The sequence below is a fragment of the Parus major genome, chromosome 1 (assembly GCF_001522545.3).
Source record: "Parus major isolate Abel chromosome 1, Parus_major1.1, whole genome shotgun sequence".
Taxonomy (NCBI): domain Eukaryota; kingdom Metazoa; phylum Chordata; class Aves; order Passeriformes; family Paridae; genus Parus; species Parus major.
Genome location: NC_031768.1, coordinates 17666245 through 17685507, shown reverse-complemented (window position 1 = coordinate 17685507; position 19263 = coordinate 17666245). Strand labels below are relative to the sequence as shown.

At 42.2% G+C, this 19263-nt stretch overlaps 2 protein-coding genes across 3 annotated transcripts in view; both read right to left on the bottom strand.

Annotated features, from left to right (window-relative positions):
• Positions 1-1894, bottom strand: part of GPM6B (glycoprotein M6B) — a 106168-nt gene extending 104274 nt beyond the window's left edge. For both annotated transcript variants that reach the window (XM_015620275.2, XM_015620295.2), the window contains exon 1: positions 1706-1894. In XM_015620275.2, coding sequence (XP_015475761.1) covers positions 1706-1709 — 4 coding nt within the window. In that variant the 5' untranslated portion in view covers positions 1710-1894. The remainder of the gene's footprint in view (positions 1-1705) is intronic.
• Positions 1895-9765: 7871 nt separating this feature from the next.
• The window catches only part of GEMIN8 (gem nuclear organelle associated protein 8), a 35415-nt gene continuing 25917 nt past the window's right edge, over positions 9766-19263 (bottom strand). The window contains exons 4-5 of the mRNA XM_015647418.2: positions 18768-19014; positions 9766-10513 (exon numbers count right to left, since the gene is read on the bottom strand). Coding sequence (XP_015502904.2) covers positions 10411-10513; positions 18768-19014 — 350 coding nt within the window. The 3' untranslated portion in view covers positions 9766-10410. The remainder of the gene's footprint in view (positions 10514-18767; positions 19015-19263) is intronic.

The following is a 19263-nucleotide window of genomic DNA, read 5'->3' as shown; positions in this document are numbered from 1 at the left end:
CCCTTCCCATTCCAAGATTTATCAACCCATTTATTAATCCTATGGGACATCAACCCATGCCAGTAAAAGTGTAAGTTAAGAGGAAGATAGTAAGATACAGACAAGAAGAGAGGCTGCACATTTTGCAGCTTCATTTAATATCAAAAGTTCACAAAGGAGAAGAATAATCTAAAAAATGAGTATCAGAATATGGACACAAAAAATAAGCTTTTTGATGATGCTAATACAGCTCGTTGGTTTGTTTCAACCACCAGAGCTGCTGAGGCTACAGAAATCAGTACTTTACTGTGCACTAAAGGGGGTGCAGAAAACTTACAAAAAGATTAGTAAAAAGACACTAATACTAGAGGAGTCTGATCTCTACTAAGCTAGGGAACAAAACACTTAATAAGCATTTAGAAATTAGGGAATTAGGTGATGCGAATTAATTTAACAAAGTAGCAACCATAGGAATTCTGTCAGCTTCCTTTAGCTTTGGCTGAGTAATTAATTTTTTTTCTTCTTAATTAAAACCAGAGAGTGTGCCAGCATCAGTATGTGCATATTAACACTCGGGCACGCACTGATAGCTCTGCTTTAGGAGTTGCAACCTCTAAGCAATGATATGCCAGTGGCGAACCAGACCAAAGATTCTGTATTTTTCTATCTTTTCTTTTTCCAAACCTCCTAATTTTCATTACTGCTTAATTAATTTGGATGTATTGTTGGTTGAAAGAGAGCTCGCGGGAAGCAGCCCATGTACTAAAAGTCCCATGCTGAAAGGATGGGAGTGCTGAAGGTGGGTGCTGATTGCCGACCCATGTGCACTACGAATCTCTCCCTCCCCAGGGCCCTATTTCTGCTCCTGTTCACACACTCACGCAAGCGCTACCCTCCCCATAAGTTTGGGAACAGAAGTCACAACTTTCCACCCACACCCACCTCCCTCCACCGCTGCAGAGCGAACAGCGCACCGCGTTATCCCAATGGCCCGCAGGATTCCCTAGCGCTCACACCTAAATGCATCACGCCTGGCACACGGGAGTACTCGGCGCTGCCCATCTCCAGCGGCACCTCCACTCTCGTCCCCGTGTCCCGAGGCTATCCCCCCTCTCCCGACCGAACTTCCCACCCCGGCGAAAGCTGACCCGCACCTCTGGGGACGCGGCTCTGGTAAAGAGGGGCTGCGCGCCCCCGCCCCGCCGTACCCCGGGGGGAAGCCGGGCGAGACCGAGCGAGTCCCCAGCGCCGGGCGGCGGCACCGAGCCCCGCGGAGAGCCCCGGGGCCGCTCCGGCCCCACGGCCACCCCTGAGCCCCGAGCGCGCCTCTTCCTCGGCTTTTGAGGGATGGACGGCGGGATGGACAACCGCCTCCGAAACTACATTCCGCATTCTGCATTATTGTTATCATCATCACCATCCACATCAATGGTTTATTTCCAGAGGAAGGGAGCGCTCTGCAGCTGGCGAGCACGGTCCCGTTGTCCCGCCGGACAGGGTGTCCCTGTGCCGGCTCCCGCTCCCTGCGCGGAGTTTCTGAGGCAGCGGCGCCGAGCGAGGCGGGCGGAGGGGCGGCCGCTCCCCCTCCCCGCGCTGCCGGGGCGCTCAACAGGCGGCTGCCGACCGCCGGGGCTGCCCCGCACCTGCCCCTGCCCCCGCTCCCAGCCTCCCCGCGGCTCTCCCGCGGCCCCGGGGCGCGGGCTCTGCCGCAGCCGCGCTCGCTTACCCATGGCTGGCTCGCGTGGTCGGGCGGTACGGGGGGCGCAGGGCAGGGGCTCGCCGTGCCGTGCCGGGCTGTGCCGTGCCGGGCTGCTGTGCCGTGCCGGGCTTTGCCGTGCCGGGTGAGCGGGCTGGCGGACGGCAGCGGCCGCAGCTGTGGCACTGGCGGGCTGGGCTGGGCTGGCCTGCGGCGGGAGCGGCGGGAGCGAGGGGCGGGAGCGCCGGCAGGGGCGGGAGCGAGGGGCGGCCCCGGCCCGGGCCGGGCGCGCGGGGCAGGGGGCACAGCGCCCCCCCGCGGCCGCCGCCGCCTGCCGCGGGTTCGCGCTCGCCCCGTGCCCGCCTCCCGCAGGAGCGGGACAAGGGACAAGGGACAAGGGACAAGGGACAAGGGACAAGGCTCGTCCGCAGGGGCTCCAGGGACGGGCGGTCGCGGCCAGGCAGGAGCCTTGACCCTCTCGCCCGGGCAACCTTGGCAACCTCAGTTGCGGGCGCCCGTGACCTTCAGAAACACCTGCCCCTTATGTTTCTCTGTGACAATGGCAAGGGCACTGTGTGCTCATACACGACATCATTTCGTTACTGTCCATACCAGTGCTCAGCAATGTTATTCTTATCTTCACAGCCCCTTCTGAAGCGTCTCACGCCTCTTGCCAGCGTCACACGGCACTGCGGGAGCGGCGTTCCAGCCACCGCCGTGCATGACGGTGCTCGCAGGGACTTTGTCATTCCTTTAGCACCGTGAGGAATGTGTCTTGGCTTTGGGAAAATTCGGTGAACGGGACCGGGAAGTAACAGACTGGGGAGTTCGGGCGCATATCGGTGCATCTCCCTTAGGAGATTACCAGTAGCCCCTTCTCCATACCTAGACATGTTGGAGGTAAATGACAGTGTCACACAGGAGTAATCCTTCACAGACACTGAAGACAGGGATGGGAGAGAATGGCAAAGTCACTTTTTCAGTTTAGTTGCTTTCCTGAATTGGAGTTTTACCATTAGAGCAGTTTGATTGCTTCAGTTACAAAGGCCAGTGCTTTAGACAGAATAAGTGCATCTACAGGGACTAATATCAATTAGATTGTGCTGATTTACATTAACTGGGTACTTGGCATGCATTTCCTTTGTCTTTGCCACAATAATACTACACTAATTTTCTCTTATTTATGGGCAGTGTAAGGATATATTTCATTTCCTCCTATGATCATTAACACATTAATTTTTTCAATTATGTAACTATATTTTTCACCTCAAGTTGAGATTGATTACTTAAGAATGTATTAATAACACTCAAAGGCAAAAGAGTGACAGAAGTGTGAACACTAATTTTCAGGAAAATTAGTTCGTACTTTGGAAATTCAGGCCCCTGCTCCCAAAATAGTGTGTGCACTCATTATAAAGTTGCAATGTTAATGTGTGGTTCTTTTCCATTAACATAAAAATCACAGTCTCCTGGGCCAAAATGGTCTGAGGCTTTTGCATTGATTAATGAACATATATGTTTTTCCAGGAAGGTCTGTGGGCTCAACACCATGCAAGCACCGCGGGAACAGGGAGTAAATGCCTCTCCTCTAACAGGCAATAAGTGGATTGATGGAGTAAGCCATTTTATAAAGATAGAAAAAAAAAAAAATCATAGCTAAGCTGATCACTAGCAAGCTGCTTCCAGACCTCCCTGGGAATTAAAGTAGATGAGCTATGCACCTTTGAAAAATTAGATTAATTATGGAAGTAGCACATGACCCTTAACTAGAGTGGCACTAAATAGCACTGAAATATGGCAGGAACAAAATGCAAATGGTAAGAGCATCCCACTGTGTGCAGCACTATGTGCTGGTGAAGGTGTAAGTTAATTTTCTTTTTTAAAATAAAAATTAGTTGAAATTTATATTATTTTAAGTTTCTACAGCACACTTGATTAATAGCTTGATTTATAATAGAATCAGCTGAAAAATGTCCCGTAATTCTGACTGTACTTGCATTTATAGGTAACTTTGCATCATTGAAATCCATAGAACGAGTTCTTCAGGGGAAGTCGGTCAGTGCTGTCCAGACTGGGTTTACACACTTACACTTGCAGATATTCCTAAGGGAGTGCAAAAGAAGTTGTCCATATCAACACAATTGCAGTGGGACTCACTTTCTGCCATTCTCACAAATGTTGGTAATTTTTCTCTCCAAAGGATAAGACAAAGAATAGCTATCCAAATATTGGTTATGGCTCAGCAGTCAGTGGGGATTTCCACTCACAGAGCTACCAAGTCTCTGATAAGTGAAGAGAGAAGTTGACAGAAGTTTTGGTTCCTTAAACAAAACTACATTGTAATATTCAATTGAGGCCAAGGAGATGGGAATACTTGAAATTTCTGCTAGGAATAGAAACTAATGGATTTCATTTCAGAACCAAGATGTCTGGAGAAACAGGTATTTCCCTTTTTTGGGAAAGGATTATGACTGGGTTCTGGTCCATGCTCTTGCTCTTGTATCTAGCACACAATGTAAAGGAGAAAGGCTGAAGTGTCCAGCATGTCAGCAAGCCTCTGTATTTGAATGGCTCCTTGGGTGCTATCACTGGTAGCTGTAAGGAAGGGCTAAAGACCTGCTGTAAATTATGCCAGAAGCCAGACTGATCCAAACAATCTCTTCATCAAGGGATTATGAGTGTTGCAGATTTGCTCTACAAAAGAGAAAGTGAAGGTTAGAATTCTGCATTGATTTATGTAATTTGTCTACATTGGTTGCTTAAAACTTTTTCCATAGTTTAGGTGATCTGCAAACATTTTTCTATGTGCAGAGTTACCCTAATACTAAATCATGGTACCAGGTGTTTTGAGAGACACCTTCCCTCCCTGTAGCAATATGCTTGGATTACCTCCTAACCTCTTCTGGAGCAGTATGTTCCTCTCTGGAGATGTTTTAAGGGGGCCATTTCATGTTCAGAAGAAAATTTAACTTCAGCTTCAATATTAGTGAAGAAGAGGCAATATGGGATCTAGGCATCTCACTAGTTGTAACCAAGGGCGTGGCATCAGTATGAAATATCATATTTTACTGTATTTGACCATTTCCAGCAATTAGTGGTGAAACAGGTTTCTAGATTAAGGGAAGGCTCATTGCATAAAATTATTTTTTGTTGTTTTAATTTACCAGACTCCATCTGTTTCTCCACTTCTTCACTGCAGAACATTGTAGCTCTGAAACAAATCCCTTTTTTGAGGATGGAATGGTGTCATAGCTGCCGCTACCTGTTTGTTCGTCTCTCTTTTCCACTCCCACTCTTTCCTCAGGCTGTCTAACTAGACAGATTGCCCCAGGTAGGAAACCTCCCCAGTTAAAAACAGAATCAAAGGCACTGTGTTTCCACTTAATGTTTTAGCTTTGACTAAACATTCTGGTGCATTAAAGACAGTGGTTTAATAAAAAATATGTGCTAAAGGGTTGTGTGTTTCAGTGGGTTCTCAGCTCCCACATCAGCTGTGTGCCATGGCTCTCTCTGCTAACAGTGAAGCTAATGGTTAATCATGATATTCCTTCATCTGACTGCTACATAGGCAGTGTCAGTGGATACCAGTCATGGCCACTTTCCAGAGGATTAGAGTGAGTGTATGGAGTACTACTCTATTTTTGCTTTTGCAAAAATCCTGCAAATTTCCAAAACCCTATAAAATCAGGGACCATAAAACACCCTTCTTTTGAATGTTAACGTGGATGTATTTCAGCTTAAGGAAATGAGAAGTGATAAGAACTGGTTTTAGTTGCAGTGAGTGTTCTCTGAGACCTTTCTCAAGGGGAGTTCAGCCATTCTCTCTGTATTGAGCTTCTGTGATTCCATGTACAGTTGAGGCATACTGTGGTTTTTCTCTCCGATGTGATCTCTTCACAGAGGCTGTGGATTTGAAGAGAAGTGAGGTGACAACTGGATCCCTTTGTACACTTTATATCTGTGTGTAAAGAAGAGGTGACCTGTGTGGTCACATCTCAGCATCTCAGGGTAGACCAAGGGGCATGAGTCATGCTCTCCTGTGTCTTCTGTACCTGTTATGTGAGGCTGATCCACTTTAGACTCCAACTGCTGCTACCAGACCACTTTTTAGTGCTCACTGCAGAGAGCTATTTGCAAAGCTCATCCAGCAAAATGGTGAACAAAATGGTTCAGATCTTTGGCACTTTTTAGTCTGTGGAAAAAGAGAAAAAAAAAAGGGAAAGAGAAAAAATGAGAAGTAATTTGATATGGTTTTGCCAACATGTAGATACTCCTCCTGGAATTTAACATTCAGGTATGATATTATAAGACATAAATAGTTTTCAAAATTAAAATGCTTCTTATTACCAAGTAGGTCACATTTCCAACAACTATTTCACAATATGTAAATATAAACAGTGATTGCTTTGAAAAATATATAATTATATATTCGACAAAATGCATATTTTTTTCCCAGTGCAGCACAGTTAATTTTATCTGAAAATTAGTGATTACCATTTTGGTGTTAATTATGGAGTACTAAATACATCTTCAGTGTTAACAGATAGACTCATCTCTGTTTCAGATATCGCTTGTGGAACTCACTTGTGGAATTAACAATGTTGCTTTGTGATTTTAGAGACAGAAAAATAAAATTAGGAGATATCATTGGAAATGAAGGATTAATATATTGATTAGGAGCTCTGCTTTTACTTAGACCTATATTATGGACTTTGCCCTAAGCACAGAACATATATATATATATATATATATATATATATATATATAATATATATGTTTTTATTCTGGATACATGCACTCGCTTCTGTGCCTTTAGCTGTCTGCATTCCACAGATATAACACACACCTGGTAGGGAATGGTGTAGGAAATAATATGTGGTGTAAGACAGCATGAGTGGTTTCAGTAAAGGATTACACAGAGTGGAAAGCTTGCAAGTGAAAGAGTACACCAACAATCTGAAAACAGATGAGTGTTACACAGAAAAAAAAACCAAGTGGATACAACCTTTCCTTTTATGTGCAGCTCATCTCATTTTATACTCCTGAATGGATCTGTGAAATGTAGAAATGCTGACAACATTTTCTCCAAGTGAGAGAGAGAAAAGTCTTACCTCTGCTATGTGAATCATGATACAATAATCCTATGAAGGCATTCTTCCACATACCTCATTCTAAAACGTTTGGGCTCAAAAATTCATTTGAGATTGATCAGAGATGATGAGTTCAGTCTAGAAGGCTTGGATATAAACACTAACTGAAGTGCTTTGCTAATTTCCTATTGTGAGGTATGATCATGTGGGCTGGAGAGGCCAGCCTAGGGTCTTTAGGAGGAGCTGACTCAAATGTATGGATTATCCAACATTTTCATTAGTACCACTGGAGATTTGAATGTGGAATAATTTGCGAATGAAGAAACCAGAGAGGGGCAAAATGCATACCCAAGGAACATTAGTATTCAACTTCAGAGCAACCTCTGTGTGAGCATATATGCACTCATTGCAATATTCTGAAAATAATTGCATACATATGTATGTTAGCCCCACCCTCCAGCGGCATCAATAGGTTTAACCTCAGTTTTCTGTTGCACTGCAAATTAAGGGAAAAGACTTTATTTTGAGAGTGTTGAACACATGGCTGCCATCCAACAACTTCAGCATGGCAACCTCCCAAGAAAGCGCTCCAAGGCAGCCTAATCAGGACAGAATTCCTGGCAAAGTATGTTTTGAGACAAGGGTCTCTCTCTTTTTCCAAAGTAGAAAACTCCTTTGATGGCAGGCACATAGAGCATTTAAGAACATTCTCAGGTGCCATTTTTGCAAACTGAAAAATCAAACTCAAAAAACTGGGGAGGAAAATTGCAGGAGTCATTTTAACATTTTTCCTGCTCTAGTTAGGCAATGGAGACGAAGAAACAGCCAGCTGATTTCACTTTAGTTCTCATTTTTTCACTTCTGTCAATAGGTACAAGCTCATAACCGATTACAGAAGGTTTTAATGCTGCTCTGTAAACATGAATGGTGCCTTAAACTGTATCACTAAGCTGAGTTAAATTCTGTCCTAAAGGGCCACTCAGCTTTAGTGTTCTGCTAAGAAACATTCCAAAATGCTGGTTTGGGTTTTGTGTTGGGATTTTCCTTCCCCACACGCAGTATGTTTTATTGCTTCTGTACTGCTCTTCCTGCTTTGCACACTCCAGTTCTGCCGAGTGGCTATACCCAGAGCTGTGGTTTGTGGCAAAAATGTGATGTGTTAGAGGAAAGATGGGGAAGACTCCATTAGCCAGCAATAATGTAACATCCTCGGTGTGCCCACAGTGCTGCAGAGGATGGGTGTCCTGGGCTGTGGGAGCTACAGGAGCTGGCACAGCCCCACAGGTGTTTCACTGCCTCTAACAGTGAAACAAAAGCGGCTCTAAGACACAACATCCTCCATCAGCTCTGTGGGATGTGGTTTTTGGGAGGAAGGTGTGGCTTCAGATCTGCTGACATCATGAAAATGCTTCACCTCCTTCTGACTTCACAGAAAGCCAAACACATTAGACCTGCCAGAAATGTGACACTCAGGAGTAGAAAAGCTCAACCCACTCCAGTCAGATGAGTAAGAGGCCTCCCAGAAAGCCCAACCTGATAAATGCAGCTGAGGAACTTGAAAAATAACATGATGACGTTTTGATATTAAATGTTGAGTTTGAAAGATTAATATAAATTTTAATTTCCTAGACTAATAAACCTGGTGATTTTTTCCTAAAAGAAACCAAATATTTATTCTAAACAAGGGCATTTTCCACCTACTTTCAGTACAGACAGCTAATTTTTGCAAATGCACAAGTACATGATTAAAACATAAAAGCAGAACACACTAGTCACCCACATGTATCCATTCTTCAATTAGAAAAGATAAAAAAAGTAAATGAAAGTGTCAAGTATCTTACATTGGTAATAATTTGATCTTCCTTTATACCATACGTAAGATAGATAGGAGTGCCTGTATTTTTCAAATAAAGAACACTTTTTTAAGACTCTTGTTATTTGACTCTTGTTCTCCAGGATATCATGTTCAGAAAATAGAAAAATAATATTCCAAGTGAGGAATGTAATAAAACTTTTTATTAAAACTATATTAAACAAATTATACTGTCATAGGTGAATCTAGATTCATACTTTTTGTACTTTTTTTTTTTTTTAAATAAAGTTCAGGCTGAACATGAGTGTTTTGTAACTGCCAGATAGCCTAGAACATTAATTCTGCCATCCAATATTCCAAGGAAATAGCTTCTTTGTGCTTAAAATATGAAAGGGCTACAGGCAAACCAAACATCACAAGAACCTGGCAGACAAAATGACCCAAGGCCATTAAAGAAGCTACAGAAGCTGCAGCTTGTAAAATTATTCCCAAAAGACAACATTGCTTCTAACACCCATTGGGCTGTTAGAAGTGACACTGTTTGAAGTCCACCTTGAAAAGGAAGGAGAAGTGCATGCCCAGGCCTTGAAATAGTGGGTAAGAGCTCATGCATATGAAGTATCAACAAAGTGATGCTGTGATGAGCTCAGAGGGGACTGCCCAGAGCTCTGGTGGTAGATGATGTGCAGGAGGAACCAGAGACAACAGCAACCAGGAGTTATCAGAGCATTTCCTGCAGTTCTGTAGGAGAACAGAGGTTGAGGCAGAGGCAAATGAGCCTGGCAGGCTGGCAATTAAGGGAACAAGCCAAGCAGGAGCCAGGGAAAGGTACAGAGAGGAAGGCAAAGCTCTGCAGACAAGCCCACTGAGGGAAATAGGAAGTGATGAGCAAAACAGGAGACAATGTATTTCTAAAAGGGGAAAAAACGGTCCTACTACAGCAATTTTCTAAGGTGCTGCTCTATCTAAACTTACATCTAGACACATCTCTGATGCAACTGGGTAGTTTGGCTCATGTCCTTTCTTTCCTGTGACTCCCACAGGTTTTGAACCCTACTGTTACAGACTTTCAGGTCGAAAAATTCCAGTGGTTAAGTTAGAAATCTGTAGTCATTAGAATAATGGGAGATCCCTAGAGAGAGCCAACACTGCTATGCAGAAAATTTATTAGCAGCAGGAACAGAGGCCTGTATCAGCACTTTACTGGTGGATAAATCAGTGGGTTTGCTAATGATGTTTCGGTTCTCTTGATTGAATTGGATTTGTAAGAGAAATGCAGCTGCAGACTGAATTGCTTTATATGACAAGAGAATAATGAATAGCCAATCCTGAACACCCAGGGTTTCTGTATATATGGGATAATTTAGCTTCCGTTCTTGTTATTATTTTATATGCAAATGAAATTATCAATGCCTTTATATAATAACTTCCTGGATCACATTTATTCTTGAGCTTTTGCCTTTTTATGTGCAAGAGAAATTTCTTTCCCTCATTTTAGCCAGGGTTTAATACTAAATCCAGCTCCTGCTGGAGCTTGTGGGAGTTTTATTGTGTTATAGATAAGACCCATCCAGAGGACATTGAAAGTGAACAGAAAGTATTAAAACTGCCTGTGGTTATGAAGGTGCTGTTATTTATTTGGAGATAGGCCCCATTACATTATGCTATTATCTGCATGTTACATATACTGGGTTTTGCATATTTGATGTTTACTTAACACGCATATCAGGTTCTTTTAACAATGGTGTTGCAGAGATGGTCTGGCTAAGTGCCCTCATCAGCCTCTTTCTAGGTTGTTCTCTGGAGTTCCAGCCAGTCAGTCTTTATGTGTTTTAAGCTCTAAATAGGCTACTGCTCCCACTCTGAAGGATCACGCCAAACTGAACCAGTGCCCGCTGGAAAAGTAAAAAACGGGATGCCAGCTGGCCAAGAGGGCTGAAAAGAGAGAAAAAAAAGATAAAATCATTCTTACATTGAGAAACTGCCTTAGCAAGGTCCTCGTCTGCTGGTTAGGAATAAATCACAGTTGCCTGGTTGGTCTTCCAAATGGCTGAGCTCCCAAGTTACAGTTACTCCTTGCCCTTGGAGGTGCAGTTGACTGAGTTGTACTGTTGAAGCACATAAATTTAACAGATGGATTGTGAAGACCAGGCACTGTATCCAGCAATTGTTTCTCCCACTAGGGGAAAGTCTTACAAAAGCTTTCCCTGGTGTTCAACAGAAACGTGGTGGTTCACTGCACTGCAACTTAAGAAAGGTTTTGGCTGATTGGCTGCAGTGGGAAGAAACAAACTGGCAGTGACACAATTCCCACCACTTGCACATCAGTGGGGAAATTTTCTTTTAGCTAGGGAAAGAGGAGAGAATAATCTACCCACTGACAGGTCAGGGGCAATGCTGTGGGAAGGGTCTTGGTGCTTTCTGCTTTCATTGTTAATGGTGCCAGAGGCACTGACCAGAAAATCTGGTCAACTCCATTAGTCCTTCTCATGTGCTCTGCTGGCAACTGAGTGTCCAGGCAACAGTTTTTGCCCTCCCTGCATGAGGTAGACAGGAGTGTAGGAACTGAGAGAGCATCACCAGGCTGCACAACAGCATGTGCTGGGGTAGAAGGACACAGTCAAGGAGTCTTTGTGAAAAAGAACATGAAGGAGCAAGAAGAGAGGTGTGCTGAAAAGAACTGAGGCAATGAGAAGCCCAGGAAAGTGCTCAGCTAGATTCTTGTAGATATAAAGCGTTACAGATGTGGCCAGAAAAATGCATCACAGAGCACAGCCATTTCATTCCAGCTAGCTTCATGGGGGTGGTGGCAGTGGTGGGAGAGGCAGTGTGTGTTTTCTACATTTAGTATACATTTAGGTGATATTTCAGGCCTTGAAAGTGCAGCTGCTAGGCCACTCAACATTTTAAAGGGTGCTGTGGTAAGAAATACATAAGAAAAGTGTCAAATTTTAATCCTGGAAACCAGGAAATTAAAATAACTTTGGAAAATCAAGCAACAATACAATTTTTGCAGACATTTTGTTTACAGTTATTATAATAGTTTTGGGCACCTTACTAGAATGAAAAAAATCTGCATTGTACTTGAGGATCTGCTATATTTTTTTAGTGTTTTAACAGTTTTACATAAATTCAGACTTCAAAAGCCTGTCATGAAGGAAGTTGAACTAGTAAAACAAAATTGTTTTAATTACTTCTTTTAAGTAAGGTATTTAAAAAAATTCCAACAATATAAGCAGTTGGTATATTTTAATCCAGTAGGATGTTCTATCTTCTTGGATTGAGGTGGACAATTCCATCATGCTGATGGGGACTATCACACTGCAGGCTGTGCCTGGAACGACAGTTTCCAGAAGTAACACAAATCACTAGTGCTGCAAATTATTATCAATGTGTTTACCACAAAAAAGCTTTAGCTCTAACCATGCCAAAGAAACAGATTTCATTTTGTTAAGAATTGAAAATGCAAGTAACACAGCTAGACTAAAAGAGCTTCTGAAGGGAAGAGATGATAAGGCAGCTCTTTTTCTGCTTTTAAACAAGATTTAAGTGCTGTTGACAGAGAAAGTACAGGACTTTCTAAAGCAGGTTTGTAAAGTAAAACACACTCAGGAAGGGAAAAACACTAATCTTGTTTGAAGTTCTCTATAAAGCACTTTTGCACTCTGGAGATACATGGAGCTGTAGGTGACCTGGAGAGGGATCTGCTCAACAGGAAAATCAAAGGAGGGAAAATTTTGTCTGTCATTTTCTCTGTTTTCTGTGGTGACAGAGAAGAGCAGTTCTGGAGTAAGGATTTTCTACAGCACAACACAGCTGTTATTTCTGATATGTCCCTGAAAGAATTCACCATCTGGCAATGATGATGTCACAGCCTGTTGCCATGGGACCATCATGTCATCACACATATCCCACACTCAGCATCCTTTCAGAGCAAGACAGTACGTTGTCATGTCTGAGTCCAGCAGCCAGCAGAAAAAGGTGACAATGACCACAGGGCCAGGATATAACACAGAAAGAGCTGCCATGAGCATGCTCTGCTACAGGGCTTCTCTGGAGGTGCCAAGGAAGGACTTCCTGTGTGCCCCCAACACCCAGGGCAGTGACACCAAAACAGGACCACCAAGCAGCTGTGGCACTGCTGACACAACTCTGTTGCAGTGCAGTATCAATGAAAATGTCATGTTTTGCTTAACAAATACTTTCTTGTCTCTAGTGCAGTGTGGTCTGGCATTTCTGGAAATCCTAAATTCATCAACACATGTAGAGAAAATTGATAAAAAGTAGTGAATACTACTGCCTTCTCTTTATGCAGTTGATTTTTCATTTGACTGCTCTTGGTTTACAGTCCATTTCAGATTTATATTCTGTAGTCGTGTAAGAATTATTCTATTTGGAGAAACTGACAAAACTTGTGTGTTTCAAGTGCATTGTAACATAACTGGCTGAAGTTTTAGCTCAAGCTCACCATTTTTCATGAAAGGACAGTGGAAGGGGAGCCTTCAGCCATTACTCAGCCACTTCATGGAATATGCCACACATACTTCAGTCTTCAACTTGATTTCTCTTACAACAGAAAGTCCCTGCTTTCTGTCCACGGGGAAGATATTACAGGATCTTAAAAAGCCCAAAATACATAATCTGCAATTATATTTACATTTACAGTTTTTGCAACTCTCTGACAAAGGATAACTTAAATTTGGCATGTTCCTGGTATTTTATTATGCTTTGCAAGTGAGAAGAAGGCCCTGCAGTCTTAACAAGCAGACGTGGAAGTGACAGGAAATGGAATCTCCTAATTAGTTTCTGAAATGTATGAGATGATGTTGTTGCCAGAGGTAGCAGAAACCAGACATGGTGACTGAGATCTTTTCCTGTCCAATGCAAAGGATGGAAGTAACACAGCTATATGAGTATCAAGACTGCTGAAATGCAATGCAGACACTTTTCCATGCTGGCTGCTTGTACAAGTCTAGATGAAAATGATTTACTGAATCTCAGGCCAAATAACAAGTAAACGAGATTACATTAAACAGCTTTGTATTAGGTGTCTTTCAGCTTGACTCCTTTTGACCTCAATGACAGTAACCTTTGGTGGAGCTGAGTCACCAAACAGGAGGGGTTGCTGTAACTAGAAAAGAAGAATGCGTGAGATAGCTGAAAGCTGAACCTCAAGACTGGTATTTCAATCTTCATCTTCAGTAGAAGTGTGTGGAAAGATTCTAAACATCCCTATAAACAGATCGGAAATCTGGTTATCTTCCTATGCAAACACCCAAAGGCAACTGTCTAGGGGACATAAATAAAATAGTAATTTTTTACCCCTTCCCAGCTATCAGTAAGGACCAGATTACGGACATCTGAAGACAGTGGTGTAATTTATTTTGAATAACTCCTCATAGACTTTTTGTCGCATTTCTTATTGAGTCAAGAAATTGTTGCTTTTATTTAAAATAAACTAAAAATTAAGGAGGACCACTTGTAATTCTATTTAGAAAAACCCCACCAATCCTTTTCTCATTCCTTTCTCCCCACAAATGTATGTCTTTGGGATGGCTGAAAACAGTCATGGGGATAGCAGTTAGGTGTATTTTGGTTTTTCAAAAGGCTTTGCAGGTAGAAGATCTCAATGTAGTTCAGGGAATCAGCAGTGGTATTGGCATCATTAGGCTGAAAAGTATTTTCTTTTCAAAAACTATGTATGTTTGCATTTACTCTGCTTGCTTGCCTTCTTAGAATTAAAGGATTCATTATTAAAGGGGAAAAAATTTATTCTGTGACTGTGTAATGAAATCTGTGCACAGAGAATCTCAATTACTGACAGCAAGCTCAGGAGAAGAAAACTCAAAAGAAACATGTCTTTCTCCACTTTCTTCCAAGCAAAACCATGCTGTTCCTGGTCTGTTGATATCAATAGTTGAGGCTGATGCCTGTATGACCAGTTCCAAAGAATGGACTGAGTCCAAGTAATTCCTCTGCTGTGACAGCCAGGTCTCCAGCACAACACCCAAATGGCAACATCATGGTCTGTCACCTACCCACCCTGAGCTTCTCTGCACGTGTCACTGTGTGCCAGCTCAGCAATTCCAGCTATGTGAGAAATAGGAAGAGGTGTGAAGCCTTGAACACACTTTGGATATAACCACCCTTCAGAAGCAGCTGAGCCTTCCTAACTGGCTGCTATTCTACCTAGAAAAGAGCCTGTAAGAATTTGTCCATGCAGGAACACAGGAGACAACGGGTTAGACAGGGTAGACAGCTGATTGATTAGCACACAAACATGAAAAAAGATTTTTGTCACCGGATGAATGTATTATTTATCAAATAATACATTTTCCAGGAGCTTACACTTTTAAGAAACCAGAAGGAAAACAGAGTTGGGATGTTTCCTTTTGACAGATTGTATTTCACATTTTGGGCAATAATCTTGGCCCCTCTCTAATTCTTTCAGCCAAAATATTCAGCCCAGCATGCCAAAAATCACACTTAAAACTCAAAACTCAAGCAGCTGAATCTGTGTCTTGCTTTTCTCAATTTCTACACCAAGAGCTAGACTGCTCTTCGTGCAACAAGAGATGAAGACACCAATATTTACAGCATATTTTATGTAATGAATGAGAAGCTTTTACTAAGAGACACAAGTGACCAAATCTGTATGTGTTATGTATGTGATGTTTATCCTTCATAAAGGCTGTTACTGAAATTTAGATTGCTTTTTATTAATGCCTTTTCCAAGTGTGAGATGTTTGTAGCCAGCCATTAATGAAACCCCCGTCAAAAAGGATGAATATTTACCCGTAATGTTGATTGCGAAAATGATGCTCATCAAAAGGGTTGAGTCAGTCTCTTCTTAGGCTGCCTGTTCACACAGGCACACTGAGCTGTCAGCTGCTGTATGGGGAAAAAATTCTAAAAGAACAAGAGCCCTTGACAACATCACCAAAGCATAAAAGTAAGCAATTTTTCTTTCCGTAGGAAACAGATCATTGCTTCATTTCTATGTTACATTTATATCACACCAATTCTGAAAGGTTTTTTTTTTCCTTATTTCTTTTAAGAATGTAGTAGAAAAGACCTATTACATTTTTCTCTTAACTTCAGAGCATCTTCAACCAATCACAAACTCCTCTGCTGAAAATCAGCCTGATTTGCATGTAACAAATGAAGAAACCAGTTTTTGAAATCAAGACTGTTTGGATGACTTCAGGGTGTAATTCCTTCTACTGGAGCTGGGAAAAGCTCATGAGAAACAGTACCATCAGCAAGTGAAGAATTCCCTTTGGGCAGGACTATACCAACAACTGGCATAACTGAAAGCAAAGGTGCAACTTTCTGGAGAAGGAAGAATCAAGTCTGCAATACCACAGCTGCATTCTGGTCAAGGAACATTGTATCTTTGGGGGAACAATGTGTGCATGTTCCCATGACTGAGGACTGCAGCATAATACGTGTGTGCAAGAAAGGCAAATGTTACAGACGATGGAAGTGGCATATTTGAGTTGCTGCTGCATTTCCTCCATGATCACATGCTTTTATGTGAGATATTTATCATAAACGTAAAATGACATGGGAGATAGAGTAAAAGAACTGCAGCACAGAATTTTCAAGTTCTGCTGAATTTCCAGAAAAAATGGGACATCTGGGCCAGATGTCCCATTTTGCTGGCCCATCCCCTGAAATGAGATTATTTGGCAGCAACTCTTAAGTCTGCAGTAGGATATTTCCCCCTTTCAGGAGTTAGTATATAGTTCCTAGGGAACAATTCATCCAGTTCTCTCTCCTTCTAACCTCATAGCATATTAAGCCTACTAAACCCTCTTAAAAATCCTTACAAGAACCAAAGGCAAGGTAATTTCCCTTATATATTTATTTTTATAAATTTGTTTTACACTTTATGTGAAGTAGGAAAGGAATTCAATGTTTGTCTTATATGAGGTCTCTACAAATACTTTTGAGACCTGAATTTCTGCTTCTGCTAGCAGAACCAGTTGTATGAAAAGTCAACCACAGCAAGAACTGAAATTGTGTTGAAAAGTAAGAACAGCCCAGTCCTACCCTACCCATTCTTCTTCTTTTTTTTTTTTTCTGAACTGAACTGCACAGGGAAAACACCATCACCACATTGGGAACATTTCAAATAGGAACAGAGAAATTTATGCATGGTAATCTGCAACAGGGTTTTCCCCCAGTGGATACAGCAACCCTCCCATTCATTTTGCACCACACCATACATGTGTGGTATTGCCTGACATTGCTGTGAAAGTCTTGTCAACACTCCTTGTGCCTCTCCATATGTTAAAACCACTCCTGCTCTAAGTTCAATTTTCCTTAAACAATACAGCAGCTAAAAGAAAGCTTTACCATCTAAGAACGGAAGTGTTCTAACTATGGAAGTTTGTTTATATAAAAAAATAAAAGAAAATTACAAGGTGTTAAGAAGAAAATTTATTTGGTCCATGAAAGGAAACCCCAACAAAACACAGAATTTTTGACGAGACCTGCCAAAAACAAGAGTGAAGACAAATGAAGGACTGTTAATAATCCTTTTCTCTCTCCTGTCTCAGTGAAGTTTTTCAGATTAATCACACCACAAATAAGTCTTGGAAACTGGAGGCTTTTTAATTTCAGTGTTCAATTTAACTTCATCTCATCACATCTAAAGTGAAAGAGGTGGAATGTCATGGAAATGCTGCTTTGAAAAAACAGTAACTACTGCTGAAAGCAAAGATATTCCAAACTGCACTGCAGACTTGCTTTGTTGCAGCTGGCTGCTGCAGAGAGCACAGAAACTGCAGGGTGTATTACAAACTACACATGCTACAGAGAAACTCCAGACACTCAGTCAACATGCACTGAAGCTAAAATTTTAATTGTAACCTTCCTCTGTTGCCACAAAGGCAGATGGGTATATCACTATTAAACCAGCAGATGGTTCCTTTGCCCTGGCATGGAAATGCTGCAACACAAATTACTGACCTTCAGTACACAATGATATTTATCAGCAGAGCTTCACAGAGTCCTTTTAAGTGTTCAGGGTACCATTTTCTAAGGAGACACAGGTTTTGAGGGGCCCTTTTGGCCTCTCTTACACAAACCACCAATGTACTTCATTCTACCTCCTGTGGGGCAAGCACAACTGGCCCAAAGAGTGACAGAAGCAGAACCAAACAGCTAGTGCAGATGGATAAGCACACACAGAGGCACATCTCTGTGCAGACAGATGAGTACACAACTACTTATGTTTAAATTTTGTGCATGTCCTATGCACCTGGTCATTGGAAAGCTGCAACTAAAATAGACATAGCCCACAGGGCTACCTGGCTTCCACAGTTCCATATACATTGGTGAGATATAGTCTACTGCTCTAATAAGCCTTCTTTAAAGCTTAAAGTCCATTGCTGCTTTTTATTAGAATGGCAAAAAACACTGTAGGCACTGGCTCCTATAGTGTTGTGTCCTCTTAAGTTTCTCTTCTGCTCGACAGATCTCTAACAGACAGGATCACAACAGGCTTCTGCCCGATCCTCCCACCCCTGCATTAAAACATTTTTCTATATAATGTTGCTTTAGAGTCAAACTCGTGCCAGACAAGTATCAGTCTGGGAAGAAACCTTCCTGCTTTATTATAATCCTTTGAAAAAGAATTCCAGTGTCTGGGCTATGGTAATTTGATAAGTTGTATCTTGGCCAGTGGGCTCCTGATTCTCAAAAAAATCCAGGATTAGCAGACATAACACTTCAAGCTATGCTGTGTGAAACATGATCCTAATACTACTACGTTAAATAAGACAAGAAAATGGGATCAGTCAAATTCCTAAACAGGAAGAGCAGACGATTCCTAAAGTCTTTTCCTTCTTTATATTGCTTCATGTTTTCCCAGTTCAATGAGTATGGATGTTGTTATGTTTCTTGCAAGTCAAGTGGGTATCAAATTAGAGAATTTTAGACAGGTTTGATATTACAGTCCCTCCTATTACTACTTGACAACTGTATGTAGGATGAATGGACTGTGAGCATCACTGACAGACACTGTAAAAGAAAAAAATGGCCAAAGAAATACATGCTGTCCTTGCTAGACACTCCCCCAAAGGCCAAAACCAAAATGTGCAGTTTGTTCTTTCAGCAGCCCAACCTGAGGCACCTGGCCTTATAGCACTGCGCCATGTCAGAGCACAGTCCAGGTACTCACAGCTTAAGGGGAATAATGGGCCAGTATTTGGGCTGCTTTTTGTCACAGTTCCTATCAAAGATAAGCTGCATAGCAGCCTCCATTGCCTGGATTTTGGCAGCTTCAGCACCATACAGTTTCTTCATTTCTGCCATGCGCCTCTCCCCGGGTCTTTCTGTAGGCGGCTCCACAGAACGCTCCACCCTCCTGTGCAGGTCTTGATCAGCCTCCACGTATGGGTCCTCAGCCTCCAGCTGCTGCTGCCTCCCTAGACAAATAAACCATAAGAGATGTAAATTACTGGGCTATCGACCAGCCATCTTTTATTTTAACTTTTAAAAATATTATATATTTTTGCTGGTCTAAAAGTAAAAAATCCATATGTTCTAGGGTGCAGCTGCACTCATTTTGCATAAAGACGAATTCCCACTAAATATCACAGTAAAGCCAGGCTGGAATAAACAGGGAGAAATGAAGAAGATCCTGGAACTGAATCCTAAAACTGTAGGAAACCTAT